Source organism: Schistocerca serialis, chromosome 7 (genome assembly GCF_023864345.2).
Source record: "Schistocerca serialis cubense isolate TAMUIC-IGC-003099 chromosome 7, iqSchSeri2.2, whole genome shotgun sequence".
Lineage (NCBI taxonomy): Eukaryota > Metazoa > Arthropoda > Insecta > Orthoptera > Acrididae > Schistocerca > Schistocerca serialis.
The window spans coordinates 372976914-372996648 of record NC_064644.1 but is presented as its reverse complement, the minus strand read 5'-3'; the positions used below and the strand labels follow the sequence as shown (position 1 = coordinate 372996648).

Here is a 19735-nt window from a genome sequence, read left to right as displayed (position 1 = left end):
AGCACGTACCTTTCACAATTTCATTTTTAAGCTGTTGCGGGTTTATGGTCAATCATTACGTAATCCACTTTGTTCTGCCACATGTCGACACCTGGGGAAGGATTTATAATGGATGATTTAATTTCATTTTAATTTCCTCGTGTGACTACTGAGATCAGAGGCATCATTCCCCACCGTATCCCAATTCCTTACGTAGCCATTTTCACGAAAATAGTAGCACGGCGTCTTCGAGGTGGAGTCTGAGGCGATTACTTCCCGTCTTTTCCTCCACGCCGAAGACGGGGGAAGTTCGATGGCTTTCCTCAAACCTGACTGGCTGGAGCGAGTTACAAAGTCGACAATGCACTTTCCCGCCATTTTCAAAATCCAGTCTTTCGATTAGTGCAGGGGAGATCGCCCATGGAAGCTTCCAGAAGGCACTAGAAAACCGTCTGCCCTTAAGGCACAGTGCCTGTTACCATCCCGCATTTTTTGCAGTCACTCTAATTGATTTAGCGTCAGGTGTTGTATAGTGGGCGTTGGAGATTAGCCGAGACCGCCCACACTCTCAGATCTTTGTCCTGGACTCAGGGGGAAGTTGAGTTCTGGGGCGAGGGCCTACTGTTCAGGCTTCGTTGAGTACAGACAGTTCTGTTAGAACGTGGTTTTAAGTGTACATTCAAGGTGATATGTGTACGTTATTTCGCGCTCAAACCTGATGGCATCAGCGCTACCAAGAGTAGGGAGTGTATCACTATATTCGTTTTGAGTATAGTAAGTGCATTTTAATGATTTCGTGTGAAGTTTTAGATAGAGTACGTGGATCCTGCGTTAGCTACGTAGGACACATGTGATCATAACAAGGAGTCAGTGGAGCGTCTGGTAACGAGTCTTTGTTTGCTCAAACGCGGTTAGTGTTGCGAGACACTCAATCTACACTGTTCCTGAAATTAAAGTCGATTGAGTCTGTATTGGTTGTAAGATAAGGTAGATCACCACGTGGTCCTGAGACGCTATAATAATGGCCGCAGTTCGCGCAGTCAGATTGTGCCGTGGGTTGCCAGCTTAAAGAATGCCGGCTTTCCTATGTCAAATAGTTTACTCAAGGCTTCGTTGTAGTCAGTCGGAGTTGGTGAGGAGACCATACGCTTTCTTAGTTTCAGTCTGTGCCGGTCCCTTTTGCTGTGTGCATGTCCTCTTTCCTGTCACAAATCGAATCAAATCTGTGTTTGATGAGGATATCCCGTACCGATTGCTAGCAACCAAAACATTTCCCACTGCCCAGTACTTAAGGAACTGTAGTAACTAACTGAAGTTTAATAAGTGTAAAGGATTAAGCTGAATGTTTGTAATAAACGTTTAGTCAATTTAACTCGAAATTAATTAAGATTATAGGTAATTTCATATTCATCTTCATTAGAGAGTACCCAACCGCTTTCAGAGAAACTGCACACTGAATGAAATTCGTCGCTACACGTTTGTACTGGGTTTAGCGTTTTCGTTGCATGTTTACATTTCTTTATCGCTCGGATGTAAGAGAGAAGTGTAGGACCTTTTGCCTCAATTTGAATTGGGCGCGCCACTAAATTCCTACACACTGTACTTAACCACAGATGCTGGGTAAAATGTGTAGATAAAGTAACAGACTACAAAAGTAGTAACCTCCTTACAACGTCTTTCGCATTATGTATCGATACGCGAGCTGTGAGTTCCTCTCTTGGCTCGAGGACTATACATTCGCCGGCCGGTGTGGCAGAGCGGTTCTAGGCGCTACAGTCTGGAACCGCGCGACCCCTACGGTTGCAGGCTCGAATCCTGCCTCGGGCATTGATGTGTGTGATGTCCTAAGGTTAGTTAGGTTTAAGTAGTTCTAAGTCTAGGGTACTGATGACCTCAGATGTTAAGTCCGACAGTGCTTAGACCCATTTGAAGATGTGCACGCCAGGGCACAATCATGATGCCATAGGAAACTGGGAACATTTTTCCATTCAAGCATTGATCGTCTTGTCTCACAGTGGGATAAATGTGTTAACCTGTTATGGCGATTATTTTGAAATAATAAGCAATTTACTGACTTTCCACGTGTCTCGTTTTCATTTGACTGTCCCTTATATATTTATGGGTGCAAGGTCAATCCTTTGTTCGGTTCGCGTCATTGCCTCATTTAGCGAAGATTAGTATCTCTTTTTGCCAGAGAATCCACATATGTCAGTCACCTTCTATTTGCTGAAAAGACAATAGTTCCACTTTCTGCCACCAGGCGAAAGTATGGCGATATAAGCAGTCAGAATGTCGTGTGGGTGCCAGGAATGGGGAGTAACGGTCAAACACACGATAACTATAGTTCTGGCACGTTTTTTAGGATATGGTCACAAGTTAAACGTGTACTCAACATTTTCTACCGACTCAGCAATTAGTTGCACCCATAACACGTCATGGTCGACAGTTGTTTGCAGAGTACCTCGTATAATCAGAGTGATATGTTGTCGTATGCTGTCCTTCAGATCGGGGAGAGTCTGGACACATCCCTGATAGATACGAGCCCTCTGATATCCCCCACAAAATGCGCACTCAGCTTCTTTGACTCTGTGGTGTGGTTTCGCAAGTTCCTTCAATATATATATATATATATATATATATATATATATATATATATATATATATATATATATATGGTGGACGTCACAAGACATGCCTTCAAATTGATCGTTGATTCCTTGACTCAGTTTTTTTATTACAGGGAGCACGCAGCCCTCTGACCGAACACGCTGAGCTACCGTGCCGGTCGACCACACCACTATTTTCACGAGAGATGCGGCGGCGTCAAATGTCACTTGTCATGTGAAAGATTTACCTCGAGAAACCTTCGGCAGCGACTGTATCATCTCCAGACAATTTCAAGGTGTGTGGCGTTCCACATCCTCCGACCTAAATACATGCGCAACATGTGACGGAGTAGAAGACCATATGCGACAGTTCCGCGCATTCACGGCACCCGTGTAGAGCAAAATGTGCTTCTTCCAAAGAATATTCCCCGGCCACATGTCACGCTCTTCTATGCATACCAAGAAAGGAAATGAAAAGTCGCGGCGTGGTAGCCTATCTTGGGAATTGATTTGGTGCACACTCTGAATCTTGTAAGGATACCAGTGTAAAAAGTGCCACAAAATCTTTTAATCTGTTGACCAAGGGGCGAGACAATTCTCGTGACACAGCTAGAGCACTGGCTGTAGAATTTGAGGCATATGCTGCAGGTCGGTTATAACTACAGAAACTTCATCAGCAAATGCCATGGGAATTGGACACCGCCCTCTCCCTGCTGCACCACTTAATTCACCTGTTTCTTCAATTTCTTGATCATATTATTTATCCCCTTTATTGCCTTGGGGTCTCTTTGCAGCTGTTTCTGTCTGCGATATCCTAGCAATCTCGCTCTGCTGTTGCTGCCGTAGTGGCAGAAGTGCATGGTCTTCCTTCTCAGCAGACATTGCGTTTTCTACGGAAAAGTTCAACCTCTTGGGTCGATTACACCAAGAGTCACTTCATAAAAGTAATCAACACGCGTTGTCAAGTTGAAATGTTCAAATGTGTGTGAAATCTTATTGGACTTAACTGCTAAGGTCGTCAGTCCCTAAGCTTACACACTACTTAACCTAGATTATCCTAAGGACAAACACACACACCCATGCCCGAGGGAGGACTCGAACGTCCGCCGGGACCAGCCGCACAGTCCATGACTGCAGCGCCTCAGACCGCTCGGCTAATCCCGCGCGGCGTGCGTCATCAAGTAACAAACAGTGTGCTGACGTCAAAATTTCACATTCTGACTGCATACAACGTCATATTTTCACCTGCTGGCAGGAAGTGTAAATGTTACTTTTTTTCTCCACGAGCGCACCGACTAATGAACGTACCTACTCTGTTTCAGGGTCCTGTTATGTATACAGCCTGTACTGCAGCACACGGAACACCGTCCCCGTACTATGCACGTCTTCATCAGACAAAGTTTTTCTTCGTTGTATGCAGCTAAAGACAGTAGGCTGAGTTACAGAGAACTTCAAGACGTGTGTTACAGTTCTGAATACACTGATATTTTGTATTTTTGTCATTCATGCTTCTTTTCGTCAGGTATCAAGAAATACAAGATGGAGGCACATCTGCATTGTACTCGTCTTTTCTACTAGAAGAGGAGTATCTACACTTATGGCTTTGATTAGAATAGTTGAAACCCTTGGTTGTGAGTCTTTTAATTCACATTAAAGGCCCCTTCTTCGTATTACGTTGCGCTATGAAAGTATGCTTGCTATGTAATATTTCATTCACTGTAGTCAGATGGCGTTCTTATTAATTCATGGATGAAATTTTATAAAAGTAGAGCATTAACACCACAGTAGTATACTGAGGTGACAGAAGACATGGGATACCACCTAACATCGTATTGTACCTGCTTTTGCCCGGCGTAGTGGAGCATGGACTAGACAAGGCGCTGGAAGTCCCTTGATGAAATACTGAGGCATACTGACTCTATAGCCGTTTGTAATTACGAAAGTGTTGCCGGTGCAGAATTTTGTGCACGAACTGACCTCTCGATAATGTCCCATAAATGTTCGATGTAATTCATGTCGGGCGATCTGGGTGGCCAGATCATTAAAAAAAAATCTTTATTGCAATAACAATAATAATTATACAAATTAACCCACCACCTTAGCGATTAGTGGGTCCTAATATTAATACAATATTATATGTTATTTGCAGCTAGTACAGTTATTAAAATTATTACAGTTAATTTGTGAGCTACAGACAGTGCAAGACAGTACGTGCTAATAGGCAAATTACGATTTGTTAAACTATACACTACTACCTACTTGTTAGTAATCCTAACTGCCTGCAGCGTTTCAGGTGTGTCAGCATAGATATAAACCTACTTCAAGTCCTTGCTCATCGAGATAATCCCGATGAGCGTGACCCTGACACTGGGCAGGCCAAAACTACTAGTCGCTGCAGGTTCCTAGTTTACTATCTACTTCTAATCCAACTAACTACTAACTAGCCTACGTCAAATCCGGTGCTATCATAATCGTGAATAGGTGTACCTCACTTCCCCTAGCCCTGCACGTGGCGGCCAGATCATTTGCTCGAATTGTCCAGAATGTTCTTCAAACTAGTAGCGAACAATTGTAGCCCGGTGACATGGAACATTGTCGTCCATACATGAATGGCTGAAAACGTCTCAAAGTAGCCGAGCATAGACATTTCCAGGCAATGATCGGTTCAGCTGGACCAGAGGGCCGTTTATAATTGTGAAAGTGCTGCCGATGCAGCAACAACACACGCCATTATGGAGCAACCATTTGCTTACACAGTGTCTTGTTCGTAATTCCAGTCCATGGCTACATGGGGTGTGCGCCACACTCGAAGCCAGCTGAAATTGGGACGCATCTGACCAGGCCATAGTTTTCTAGTCGTCTAGGGTGCAAACGATATGGACACGAGCCCAGGGAAAGCGCTGCAGGCGACGTCGTGGTGTCACCAAAGGCACTCGCGATGGTCGTCTGCTTCCACAGCCCATTAACGCCACATTTCAACGCAAGGTCCTAACGGATACGTTCGTGTACGTTCCACATAGATTTGTAAGGTTATTTCATGTAGTATTGCTTATCTGTTAGCACTGACAACGCTACGAAAACGGCTCTGCTCTCGATCGTTAAGTGAAGGCTGTCGGTCACTGCTTTGTCTGTGGTGAGAGATATAATAAAATAATGGAATAGATGATAATAAAATGTTGAAATGCGTGGCTTTTTGAAATGTATTTAATTAATGAGATTAATTTTTCGGCATGAATGACAAGCACAATAAGCTGAGCTATGCGTTCGTATTAGTTCATATTATTTTGCAGGGGGAAGTAGAGTTTTTCTCCGCTGTAGATTTGTGCTTACCCTTCTTTATAATGCTACATTTGGTCGCCGTGTTCACCTTAGAAGTCTTGACCGTGTTCCCATTGAGCTTATCGGATCTTCGTAATTTTCCAAAGTACACAGGTGGGCTTCAGTTTTTGTAATTATCGTACTATTTGAAATAACAACTCACACGACCTTTCTGTTAATAAAACAATACTGTATTTTTCCAAACTGTGCGCATGTGAAATACGTACGCCTCACTTATTCATAGTGACCCTAAAATGTCGGTCTAGAATTACTCGCTTAAAATGACGTGCTTCTCACTCGTTCACTAGCTGAGCGCGAATCCCCCCTTCCTCCTCCTGGTACAAGAAAAAACTCCTCTCTTTTTTAACAACTGAAAATCAAAAATACCTGACGGTAGGCATAGGCTCTATGATGGGCTACCACTTCATCTTTTCTCTTTGCACTGTGCGGCTGGTCCCGGCGGAGGTTCGGGCATGGGTGTGTATGTTTGTCCTTAGGATAATTTAGATTAAGTAGTGTGTAAGCTTAGGGACTGATGATCTTAGCAGTTAAGTCCCATAGGATTTCACACACATTTGAACTTTTTTTTATTTTTCTCTTTGCCTTTAAACAAGACGAAAACATAAAAGAAGTACAAAAGGTTAATCACAGAGAGAATGCCTGAAATAACGGAATATTGAGTTTCCTAAAGATTTCCGTATTGGAAGGTCCCATGCGTCTGGCTCCAATTACCACTCCGCGTTCGAATTCATTCCCGACCATAATCACGTCGGAAATCTTTTCACGTGAATGCCTGAGTTCAAGTGACAACTTCGCCAATGCACTGTCCTTATATACCATGTCTACGTGATACTATCGTCATCTGTATACGTGCATACCCGATGTCTTTTGCAACCTCAGCGTATTTGTTCTGCACTTCCGTACATCTACATCTACATCTACATTTGTACTCAGCAAGCCACCCAACGGTGTGTGGCGGGGGCACTTTACGTGCCACTGTCATTACCTCCTTTTCCTGTTCCAGTCGCGTATGGTTCGCGGGAAGAACGACTGCCGGAAAGCCTCCGTGCGCCCTCGAATCTCTCTGATTTTACATTCGTGATCTCCTCAGGAGATATAAGTAGGGGGAAGCAATATATTCGATACCTCATCTAGAATCGCACCCTCTCGAAACCTGGACAGCAAGCTACACCGCGATGCAGAGCTCCTCTCTTGCAGAGTCTACCACTTGAGTTTGCTAAACATCTCCGTAACGCTATCACGCTCTTCTTTGGATCTTTTCTATCTACTCTGTCAACCCGATCTGGTACGGATCCCACACTGATGAGCAATAGTCAAGTATACGTCGAACGAGTGTTTTGTAAGCCACCTCCTTTGTTGATGGACTACATTTTCTAAGGACTCTCCCAATTAATCTCAACCTGCCACCCGCCTTACCGACAATTAATTTTATATGATCATTCCAATTCAAATCGTCCCACATGCATACTCCCAGATATTTTACAGAAGTAACTGCTACTAGTGTTTGTTCCGCTGTCATATAATCAGACAATAAAGGATCCTTCTTTCTATGTATTCGCAATACATTACATTTGTCTATGTTAAGGGTCAGTGCCCACTCCCTGCACAAAGTGCCTATCCACTGCAGATCTTCCTGCATTTTGCTGCAATTTTCTAATGCTGCAACTTCTCTGTATACTACAGCATCATCCGCAACGTCTACGAACAATGGTTCGTAGACGTTGTTATCGTCGTCGCCGGCGATTGCTTGTCTACAAAACACTTGTAAATGTGGACGGCACTCTTGGTGCTTCGACATCTTCTTCTAAGGGGAAAAAGAACGAGGTACGGGGAGTAGGTAAAACTGCTCAATTTGTTCTTATCAATGGACCTACTTTGTTTTGTGGCGCGAGGTTTAATTTCTCTTTAATGAAGAGTTCTACTTCTTCAGGTTTAGGTAATGGGTGGATTACTGTTGCTTTCGTTGCATGTAATAGTGCAGGGAGAGCTGGTTTGGAATCCTTTGAAACTAGGGAGATCTTAGCTTACCGTACTATACCTGTTTCTGAGGTTATTATCTCTGGTGAGGGTTCCTACCTTATGCCACATGGGAGTTTATCTTTGACTTGTCGTAGACGTGTTAAGATAAATTCCGATTCTAATATTCACTTATGGGTGAAGGCTAGTGGTTCATCCTCTTTGGAAGATTGTCGCATTGTGGGTGACTGTACTCTGTATAACCATTGAAGCAGCTCTCAAAAAAAAGGCCCTTTTAAGGGCCACAATACTACACATTGATCTTGCCAAAAGCCGAGAAGCGATTCTTCTTGGTGTTGTAGCTCTCTATGATGGGCTACCACTTCATCTTTTCTCTTTGCACTGTGCGGCTGGTCCCGGCGGAGGTTCGGGCATGGGTGTGTATGTTTGTCCTTAGGATAATTTAGATTAAGTAGTGTGTAAGCTTAGGGACTGATGATCTTAGCAGTTAAGTCCCATAGGATTTCACACACATTTGAACTTTTTTTTATTTTTCTCTTTGCCTTTAAACAAGACGAAAACATAAAAGAAGTACAAAAGGTTAATCACAGAGAGAATGCCTGAAATAACGGAATATTGAGTTTCCTAAAGATTTCCGTATTGGAAGGTCCCATGCGTCTGGCTCCAATTACCACTCCGCGTTCGAATTCATTCCCGACCATAATCACGTCGGAAATCTTTTCACGTGAATGCCTGAGTTCAAGTGACAACTTCGCCAATGCACTGTCCTTATATACCATGTCTACGTGATACTATCGTCATCTGTATACGTGCATACCCGATGTCTTTTGCAACCTCAGCGTATTTGTTCTGCACTTCCGTACATCTACATCTACATCTACATTTGTACTCAGCAAGCCACCCAACGGTGTGTGGCGGGGGCACTTTACGTGCCACTGTCATTACCTCCTTTTCCTGTTCCAGTCGCGTATGGTTCGCGGGAAGAACGACTGCCGGAAAGCCTCCGTGCGCCCTCGAATCTCTCTGATTTTACATTCGTGATCTCCTCAGGAGATATAAGTAGGGGGAAGCAATATATTCGATACCTCATCTAGAATCGCACCCTCTCGAAACCTGGACAGCAAGCTACACCGCGATGCAGAGCTCCTCTCTTGCAGAGTCTACCACTTGAGTTTGCTAAACATCTCCGTAACGCTATCACGCTCTTCTTTGGATCTTTTCTATCTACTCTGTCAACCCGATCTGGTACGGATCCCACACTGATGAGCAATAGTCAAGTATACGTCGAACGAGTGTTTTGTAAGCCACCTCCTTTGTTGATGGACTACATTTTCTAAGGACTCTCCCAATTAATCTCAACCTGCCACCCGCCTTACCGACAATTAATTTTATATGATCATTCCAATTCAAATCGTCCCACATGCATACTCCCAGATATTTTACAGAAGTAACTGCTACTAGTGTTTGTTCCGCTGTCATATAATCAGACAATAAAGGATCCTTCTTTCTATGTATTCGCAATACATTACATTTGTCTATGTTAAGGGTCAGTGCCCACTCCCTGCACAAAGTGCCTATCCACTGCAGATCTTCCTGCATTTTGCTGCAATTTTCTAATGCTGCAACTTCTCTGTATACTACAGCATCATCCGCGAAAAGCCGCATGGAACTTCCGACACTATCTACTAGGACATTTATACATATTGTGAAAAGCAATGGTTCCATAACACTCCCCTGTGGCACGGCAGAGGTTACTTTAACGTCTGTAGACGTCTCTCCATTGAGAACAAAATGCTGTGTTCTGTTTGCTAAAAACTCTGCAATCCAGCCACACAGCTGGTCTGATATTCCGTAGGCTCTTACTTTGTTTATCAGGCGGCAGTGCGGAACTGTCAGGTTAAATTCTGACAGTTAGTAAGCGGCTTTCAAAGCACAGTCTCCTTACGTGATGAGTGTTGTAACCACTCTCTCGAGAGCAATGAACTGCTCGGGAGGTGGCACTGTGCTAAAAATTAGGACGTTTTTTTGGCTTTCATTTTACTTCATTGTCATTTACAGTGGAGAGAGAACTTTTGATAACAAGCGTGCACTAGTAAGCTGCGTAGCTGACGTGGGCAGACAGCTGCGCTCTGAATGCAGACACAGCGCCGGGAGGCGCGCCAGCACATCGCGTCTACGCCCGCCGCAGACGTAATTGGTGTTCAGAGCGACGCGTCGCGTAAGCCTATTAGGCAGCGCGCTTCCTATTAAATGCCGCTCTGCCCACATGCTCATTCCAATTATGCACTGACTGAAACGGCAGCGGCACAGGGCGCCCTCGAACGCGTGTACACAGGTGTACAGAGCCCGTATAATTGTGGCGGCGACGTCCTTTCAGGACGCGCGGCGCGGATTGGCCGGACGTTCTAGCCGCTTCCGTAACGCCTTTGACGCCGCGCGCCCGCCTGCGTCTCCGCTGCTGTGAATAACGCTATTCAGAACAGCGTGCGTCGCCAGAACTAATGGACGCCACTCTCTCTCTGTACGTGCCGCGGACTCGGCTGCGCTTTGCGCCGGTGCGAAGCGTTAATTTGGAGCTAGCTGGTAGTTAACACATGTGCCTTGCGCTGGCGAGAGACGACTGCGTGTCTGTCTCGGTCGTAGCGGACGATATTGTTTGGCAAAGATGCGATAGATTTCTGTCAATGGTCTCCACTAAAGGAATACAAAGAAAATGTTCCCCAGTGTTCACAGCTTGTAACAACACAATACTCTTTCACTAAGTTCTTATTGTTACTGCTCATATTCAAAATTCACTCATAATATCCTGACAAAGTAAATTTCCAGGCAAATAGTAGATAGTTTCGGCATGTTCCACGCGGCTTTTCGCGGATGATGCTGTAGTATACAGAGAAGTTGCGGCATTAGAAAATTGCAGCGAAATGCAGGAAGATCTGCAGCGGATAGGGACTTGGTGCAGGGAGTGGTAACTGACCCTTAACATAGACAAATGTAATGTATTGCGAATACATAGAAAGAAGGATACTTTATTGTATGATTATATGATAGCGGAACAAACACTGGTAGCAGTTACTTCTGTAAAATATCTGGGAGTATGCGTACGGAATGATTTGAAGTGGAATGATCATATTGTTGGTAAGGCGGGTGCCAGGTTGAGATTAATTGGGAGAGTCCGTAGGAAATGTAGTCCATGAACAAAGCAGGTGGCCTACAAAACACTCGTTCGACCTATACTTGAGTATTGCTCATCAGTGTGGGATCCGTACCAGGTCGGGTTGACGGAGGAGGTAGAGAAGATCCAAAGAAGAGCGGCGCGTTTCGTGGCAGGGTTATTTGGTAAGCGTCATAGCGTTACGGAGATGTGTAGCAACCTCAAGTGGCAGACTCTGTAAGAGAGGCGCTCTGCATCGCGGTGTAGCTTGCTGTCCAGGTTTCGAGAGGGTGCGTTTCTGCATGAGGTATCGAATGTATTGCTTCCTCCTACTTATACCTCTCGAGGACATCACGAATGTAAAAATAGAGATATTCGAGCGCGCATGGAGGCTTTCCGGCAGTCGTTCTTCCCGCGAACCATACGCGACTGGAACAGGAAAGGGAGGTAATGACAATGGCACGTTAAGTGCCCTCCGCCACTCACCGTTGGATGGCTTGCAGAGTATAAATGTAGATGTAGATGTACGATCACTGAAATATTCAGAAGAGGTCCTTTAGGTAGAAGATCGCAGGCATACAACCTGCTTTTAAGTCTGCCAAGATGAGAAACATAGAAGTAGATATCCTCGGAGTAACGAGGCAGCTTAAATCACATAAAGGCAAGGCCTCCGGTCCATATTATATACCAGTCAGGTTCCTCTCAGAGAATTCTGATAAAATAGCTCCATATTTAGCAATTATATACAACCACTCGCTCACAAATAGATCCGTATCTAAAGACTGGAAAATTGCCCAAGTCACACGAATACCCAAAAAGATAAGTAGGAGTAATCCGCTGAATTACAGGCCTATATCACTAACGTCGATTTGCAGTAAGGTTTTGGAACACATACTGAATTCTAACGTTATGAAGTACCTCGAAGAAAACGATTTATTGACACACAGTCAGCACGGATTCAGAAAATATCATTCTTGTGAAACACAACTAGCTCTTTATATTCATGAAGTAATACGTGCTATCGACGGATGATGTCGAATTGATTCAATATTTTTAGATTTCTTCACAAGCGTCTTCTAACCAAACTGCGTGCCCACGGAGTATCTACTCAGTTGTGCGACTGGATTCGTGATTTCCTGTCAGAAAGGTCACAGTTCGTAGTAATAGACGGAAAGTCATCTGGTAAAACAGAATTAATATCAGGCGTTCCCCAAGGAAGTGTTATAGGCCCTCTATTGTTCCTGATCTATATTAACGACATTGGAGACAATCTGAGTATCCGTCATAGATTGTTTGCAGATGATGCTAACACTTGCCGTCTTGTAAAGTCATCAGATGATCAACACGACTTACAAAATGATTTAGATAAGATATCTGTATAGTTCGAAAAGTGGCAATTGACCCTGAATAAGGAAAAGTGTGAAGTTATTCAGATGAGTACTAAAAGAAATCAGCTGAATTTCGATTACGCGATAAGTCACACAAATCTGAAGGCTGTAAATTCAACTAAATACTTAGCGATTACAATTACAAATAACCTAAATTTGAACGATCACATAGATAATATTGTGGGTAGAGCAAACCAAAGACTATGATTCATTGGCAGAACACTTAGAAGTTGCAACAGGTCTACTAAAGAGACTGCTTACACCACGCTTGTCCGCCCTATTCTGGAGTATTGCTGTGCGGTGTGGGATCCACATTAGGTGGGACTGACGGATGACATCAAAAATGTACAAAGAAGGGCATCTCGTTTTGTATAATCGCGAAATAGGTGAGATAGTGTCACAGACATGATACGTGAATTGGAGTGGCAATCATAAAAACAAAGGCGTTTTTCGTTGCGACGGGATCTTCTCATGAAATTTCAATCACCAGTTTTCTCCTCCGATTACGAAAACATTCTGTTTGCATCCACCTACAAAGGGAGAAATGATCATCACGATAAAATAAGAGAAATCAGGGCTCGCACAGAAAAATTTAAGTGCTGGTTTTTCCCGCGTGCCGTTCGAGAGTGGAACATTCAAAAATGGCTCTGAGCACTATGGGAGGTCATCAGTCCCCTAGAACTTAGAACTACTTAAACCTAACTAACCTAAGGACATCACACACATCCTTGCCGGAGGCAGGATTCGACCCTGCGACCGTAGCGGTCGCGCGGTTCCAGACTATAGCGCCTAGAACCGCTCGGCCACACCGCGACTCGAGAGTGGAACGGTATAGAGACAGCTTAAATGTGATTCATTGAACCCTCAGCCAGGCACTTTATTGTGAATAGCAGAGTAATCACGTAGATGTAGATGTAGAGTCTAGTCACAGATTTCTAGGCCTTATAGAGGGGGCTTAGTATGAGGGGCGTTCAATAAGTAATGCAACACATTTTTTATATCGGACAGTTTTTGCTGAAAAAAAATCATACTTTGTAATGGTACATCGTGGAATATTCCTACTTCGCCCCTATAATTTCACAAACTTCCCATAGGTGGCGGCGTTGCACGTAGCGCCCATAAATGAGAATGCAATGGCGGGGGTTTCCAAGCCGAGAGATGTGACTGAGTTTCTTTTGGCGCAAAGCCAGAGCATCGCGGGCGCTTACACAGCTTCTACGGAGACCTGACAGAGAACAAAAGCACGGTAAGCCGTTGGGCGAGGCGTCTGTCTTCATCGCATCCAGGTTGCACAAACCTCTCCAATCTCCCGTGTGTCGGCCGGCCGCACACAGCTGTGACTCGTGCAATGTTGGAACGAGCTGACTCTCTCATTCCAGGTGATCGACAGACTACAAACACCTTGTTTCTGAACTGGACTCTTTTGTTGGTAGTCCCGACACAGTCGTCCCCACTTGGGGCAAAAATTGTAAATTTTTGGTAAGATCTTATGAGATCAAACTGCTGAGGTTATCGGTCCCTAGGCTTACGCACTACTTAATCTAAGTTAAACAAACTTACGCTATGGACAACACACACACCCTTGTCCGAGGGAGGACTCGAACCTCCGACGGGTGGATCCGTGCGGACCGTGACCGCGACCGGCTACCCCACGCAGCCCCCACTTGGTATAACTCAAAGATGTGTGCCCACTGGGTTCTTCGCGGCCCAACAGAAGTTCATAAAGAGCATTGAAGGGCCATGTGTGCTTAATTGCTTGTGCGTTACGAGGCTGATTGTGACAATTTTTTGTCGAACTTCTTCACTGGCGATAATACATAGATTCATCACTTCGAACCGGAAGCAAAACGTCAATCCAGGGAGTGGCGGTATACTGTCTCTCCTCCGAAGGAAAGACGCGCCCTCAGTTGGTCTTCTGGGACTCTGAACAGGTTATTCTGTTTGATATCCTACCTCATGGCGCAACGATCAACTGTGACGTGTATCATGGAACCCTCAGAACAATGAAGAAACGTTTTCAGCTTGTTTGTGGCCACAAAATTGTGAACGAAGGTCTCCCGCTACATAACAACGCAAGATTTAAAAAACAAGTTCGGTTCGATGGTTTGGGGGAAGAGACCAAACAACGAGGTCATCGACCTCATCGGATTATGGAAGGACGGGGCATTAGCCTGGCATTAGCCTGGAGCGATTTAGGGAAATCACGGAAAACCTAAATCAGATGGCCGGACGCGGGATTGAACCGTCGTCCTCCCGAATGCGAGTCCAGTGTCCTCAAACAAGTCTGTGGACACACTTCACTGCGCCGTTTTTCCCCGCCCATCCTACAGTCCGGATCTCTCACCTTTCGAATTCCATCTGTTTGGCTCAGTGAAGGATGCACTCTGTGGGACACAGGACGTGGAAAATGGGGAGATTATTGACGCAGCAAGACGCTGACCCCGACGTCGACCTGCAGAGTGACACGATAAGGGCATACAGGCACTCCCAGTAACGTAGAGTAAGTTCCTCGAATTGAATGGAGATTCTGTTGAAAGATAGGATTTTGCAGGCAAAAGAGTGGCGAATGATGTGGTGTATTGGAATCCTGAATGAAACCAACCTGCTTTTAGAAAAGAGCACCACTTGTAAAATAGGTTTTAATAACCGTTTACTTGTAAATATTCCACTTTATGGTAAGCACGTAAAATGGAATAGGGATGTGTCGTCAGTCCTTTTCATAATTAAGGCAGCATATGCCATTTTCGTCCGACTGCAACAACGGTTATGAGAAACTGGTACGTTTGCAATTATGAGGGTTGACTGTCAGCTGCGCAGATGCGCCGCACTCTCGACTTCGAATGGGACGTCCTCCATCACGTAGAAGAAAATGCGAAGACAAGTGCTCGGAACATTTTCCTAGCTATGGGCCTCCGTATGCACACAGGTCAGAGCTCGTACTGTCCGTTGTGTGCAAATCGTGAAGCGGGACATTCGAAACTTATCGGGTCTTCAAACGTATTTTAAACCCAAACGGTCTATTTCCGGACATAGATTCCTTATTAAAACTTAATCTACCAACACAATGGATACCAAGCCCGAGCATAGCTCGGACCGGGCCACAACGAGTGTAGCTCGGGCCGGGACTTTTTCGACTCGCGAACCACCTATCGTTCGAAAACTGGATTACTTTCATATGAGAACAATATTCGGAAGTCTCGCAATCTGTCCCTTGACAGTATTGCCTTCTGTTGTCATTAGCGAACGTAACAGCTGCTGTCGCGAATGGTTGAGCCAATATGTGATCAAGTTGACGTAATTTTGTGCACGAACTTTTTAAGCTTCACAGTTTACTGTAATTCTTCTACAAATACGTCATGTTTGTTGAGTGAGCGAGAAAATCTGGAAGCCCAAGAAGAGGAAGAAATTGCTCAATGGCTCACCTCGCACATTTTTTTTAGGAAAATTATATTTTCTAGCATCATTATTTTATAGTTTGTAAACTATCAGAGACGTTAAGTAAATACGATAATAGCCCTCCCGGTTAGCCGTGGGTCTAACGCACAGCTTTCCGAATTGGGAAGGAGCGCCTGGTCCCCGGCACGAATCCGCCCGGCGGACTTGTGTCGAGGTCCAGTGAGCCAGCCAGTCTGTGGATGGTTTTTAGGCGGTTTTCCATCTGCCTAGGCGAATACTGGCTGGTTCCCCTTATTCCGCCTCAGTTACCCTATGTCGGCGATTGCTGCGCAAACAAGTTCTCCACGTACGCGTACACCACCATTACTCTACCACGCAAACATAGGGGTTTACACTCGTCTGGTGTGAGACGTTCCCTGGGGGGGGGGGGGGGGGGGGGGGGGTCAACCGGAGGCTGAACCTCACAATAACCCTGAAAGCGTGGTTCGGTGTGGGGCGGCAGAGGGCTGAAGTGGACTGCGGCAGTCGTCGTGGGGTTGTGGACAACTGCGGCTGCCGCGGGGACGGGGCCTCTCCGTCGTTTCTAGGCCCCCAGTTGACATACAATACAATACAAATACAATAATAAATCTTCAAGCTTGATTTTCTTTATTATATACTCGTATTACTATTGAAGACATATCAATTATATATTTGACAGTAATAATGCCATCACTGACAGGTTTTCTAGGCCCAACATTTTTCTAAGTGGCCAGTCTAAGTTTGCCAGTCTCCTCAATAACCCATAGAAACCCGAAGTGGGAATTCTATATGCCGTTGCCTTGAGGCGGCATACTTTCACACCAAGCAAATTACATCACGAAAACAATCAAACACGAAAATTCTTTAACCATCAAAATAACGTTTCTCGTAATTTTTTTACAACAAATTGTACGAAAAATGATGCGTTTTCGAGAGATCCTCAGTCCACTATTGCTTTGGAACAGCATTTATTAATTACTACATTGAAAGCACGAAATACGGATTTCAATTGAAAAAACGTAATGCATTATGTCGTCTCCGACGTTTTGATTGTGATGTAGAACGCAGACTTGCATCTCATTGGCCACTTTCTTCTCCATTAAGCAAAAATCTGACTGGTCTGATGCAGTCTTACACCCTTCGGAATGCTTTGGAAGGTGAATTTCCCCATTATCACATCACAAAACTCGATCAGCTCGTCGTCCGCGAATGCTTTCACGTCCCGTGTGAGGACGACTTTGAGCTCGAAGGCGTCGGGCCACTTCACGTTCCGTGCTGCTCTTATGGCTGCCGTCGCCCCGCTGCTTCCCACGCCCCGCGCTGCAGACGAGCCTCCCCCGGCCGCCAGCGACTCACCCCTCATGATGTGCAGCTGCCTGGCGACCTCGCTGCGGTAGAGGGCGCGCTCGGGGTGCTCCAGCGAGAGGCGCGCCACAGCCCACAGGCCCGGCCGCGGAACCGCCTGACCTGCAACACAGCGCCCACGTTCTCTGTGAACGTCCCAAAGTAGACCCTTCAGCGATGCGTCAGGAAACAGAACACATAAGAGAAACTATTTGTGTGGGATGTATTAAAATTATGTACTGTTAATACACTACAGCTGGTAACATTCCTACCTCCCCCTCCCCCCCCTGCCCCGATCCTAAAAACGGTCGAACAACGATGTATACAGACAACACACCTTCTAAAACGGCTATAACTTCGCACCTTACAAGCACTCATCTACAAACTTTGTCGTGATTTACAATCGGAATTAGGCATCATTTGATAGGATGCACATCGTATACTGGGTGAGTCACCTAACATTACCGCTGGATATATTTCGTAAACCACATCAAATACTGACGAACCGATTCCACAGACCGAACGTGAGGAGAGGGGCTAGTGTAACTGTTTAATACAAACCATAAAAAAATGCACGGAAGTATGTTTTTTAACACAAACCTACGTTTTTTTAAGTGGAACCCTGTTAGTTTTGTTAGCACATATGAACATATAAACAAATACGTAATCAGTGCCGTTTGTTGCATTGTAAAATGTTAATTACATCCGGAGATACTGTAACCTAAAGTTGACGCTTGAGTACCACTCCTCCGCTGTTCGATCGTGTGTATCGGAGAGCACCGAATTACTTAGGGATCCAAAGGGAACGGTGATGGACCTTAGGTACAGAAGAGACTGGAACAGCGCATTACGTCCACATGCTAACACATTTTTATGGGTCTTTTTCACTGACGCACATGTACATTACCATGAGGGGTGAGGTACACGTACACACGTGGTTTCCGTTTTCAATTACGGAGTGGAATAGAGTGTGTCCCGACATGTCAGGCCAATAGATGTTCAATGTGGTGGCCATCATTTGCTGCACACAATTGCAATCTCTGGCGTAATGAATGTCGTACACGCCGCAGTACATCTGGTGTAATGTCGCCGCAGGCTGCCACAATACGTTGTTTCTTATCCTCTGGGGTTGTAGGCACATCACGGTACACATTCTCCTTTAACGTACCCCACAGAAAGAAGTCCAGAGGTGTAAGATCAGGAGAACGGGCTGGCCAATTTATGCGTCCTCCACGTCCTATGAAACGCCCGTCGAACTTCCTGTCAAGGGTCAGCCTAGTGTTAATTGCGGAATGTGCAGGTGCACCATCATGCTGATACCACATACGTCGACGCGTTTCCAGTGGGACATTTTCGAGCAACGTTGGCAGATCATTCTGTAGAAACGCGATGTATGTTGCAGCTGTTTGGGCATGTCCCTGCAGATGCTGCTCGCCGACCGTGGCCCGTGTTTGTTACAACACGCAACTGAACGTCGGAGGTTTCAAGCGTCAACTTTAGGTTACAATATCTCCGGATGTAATTAACATTTTACAATGCAACAAACGGCGCTGATTACGTATTTGTTTATATGTTCAGATGTGCTAACAAAACTAACGGGGTTCCATTTAAAAAAACGTAGATTTGTGTTAAAAAACATACTTCCGTGCATTTTTGAATGGTTTGTATTAAACAATTACACTAGCCCCTCTCCTCACGTTCGGTCTGTGGAATCGGTTCGTCAGTATTTGATGTGGTTTACGAAATATATCCAGCGGTAACGTTAGGTGACTCAAACCTGTATATGAATATTTAAAGAAGACTGACATTGTCACCTATACCTCGTAAATTGTTGTTAACGCTTATTACATGAAAGGTGATTGAGTGTCTTTATTGTGAAAACGGCGTAATGAATGATTGCCTACACTAGTAGAAGCTGGAACGCCGGTGGAAACGAAACAGCAGGTGTAACTCAGGCCCTGGGTGGAAAAGCCCGCACAGGTGTGTCGGTCTAATTAACACAGGAAGTATCCCATGATGGACGGTCGGGGCACCTGAGAGGTGAAGCACAATACAACGGCGGGCGGCCGGTATTGTAGCGGGGCCGGAGTGATAACCGGATAATACTTCGGAAACTCTGATAATTTTGGCCGCCACAGAGAGGAACATGAAAGCGTTACTTCGGAAATCATCAAGTTGGGTTACTTCTGAGGATTTTTACTCTGAGAAGCGTAGCTTTGTATGAATTCCTAATTAATAGATAGAGGTATTTCCTCGCAAACTTTGCGCCCTGGATGACAAAAGAATAAAATATGGTTGGTCGGCGTTTGGAACAATCTGTAGAGAGGGCGAATATGCTGTGGATTCGAGAAAATGATTCGCTTTCTGCTTTTACAAGAGAGGGGAGACGAGCTTTGCTGGGAAGCCAGCGGTGGAGAGAAAGAGGTCTTCCGTTTTGAGCGTCCATGTTTGACGGGTTTTGTTGGTACAGACGGACTTGCTGTCTTGCTCTCAGGAGATTTTATAGTTAGAACGGTTAGGTACTGTACTGTTGC

General features: G+C 45.0%; 1 protein-coding gene across 1 annotated transcript in view; it reads right to left on the bottom strand.

Annotated features, from left to right (window-relative positions):
* LOC126413097 (ski oncogene) overlaps nucleotides 1-19735 on the bottom strand; it is a 251275-nt gene that overhangs the window by 38129 nt on the left and 193411 nt on the right. The window contains exon 10 of the mRNA XM_050082992.1: nucleotides 17214-17324. Within this exon, the coding sequence (XP_049938949.1) occupies nucleotides 17214-17324 (111 nt within the window). The remainder of the gene's footprint in view (nucleotides 1-17213; nucleotides 17325-19735) is intronic.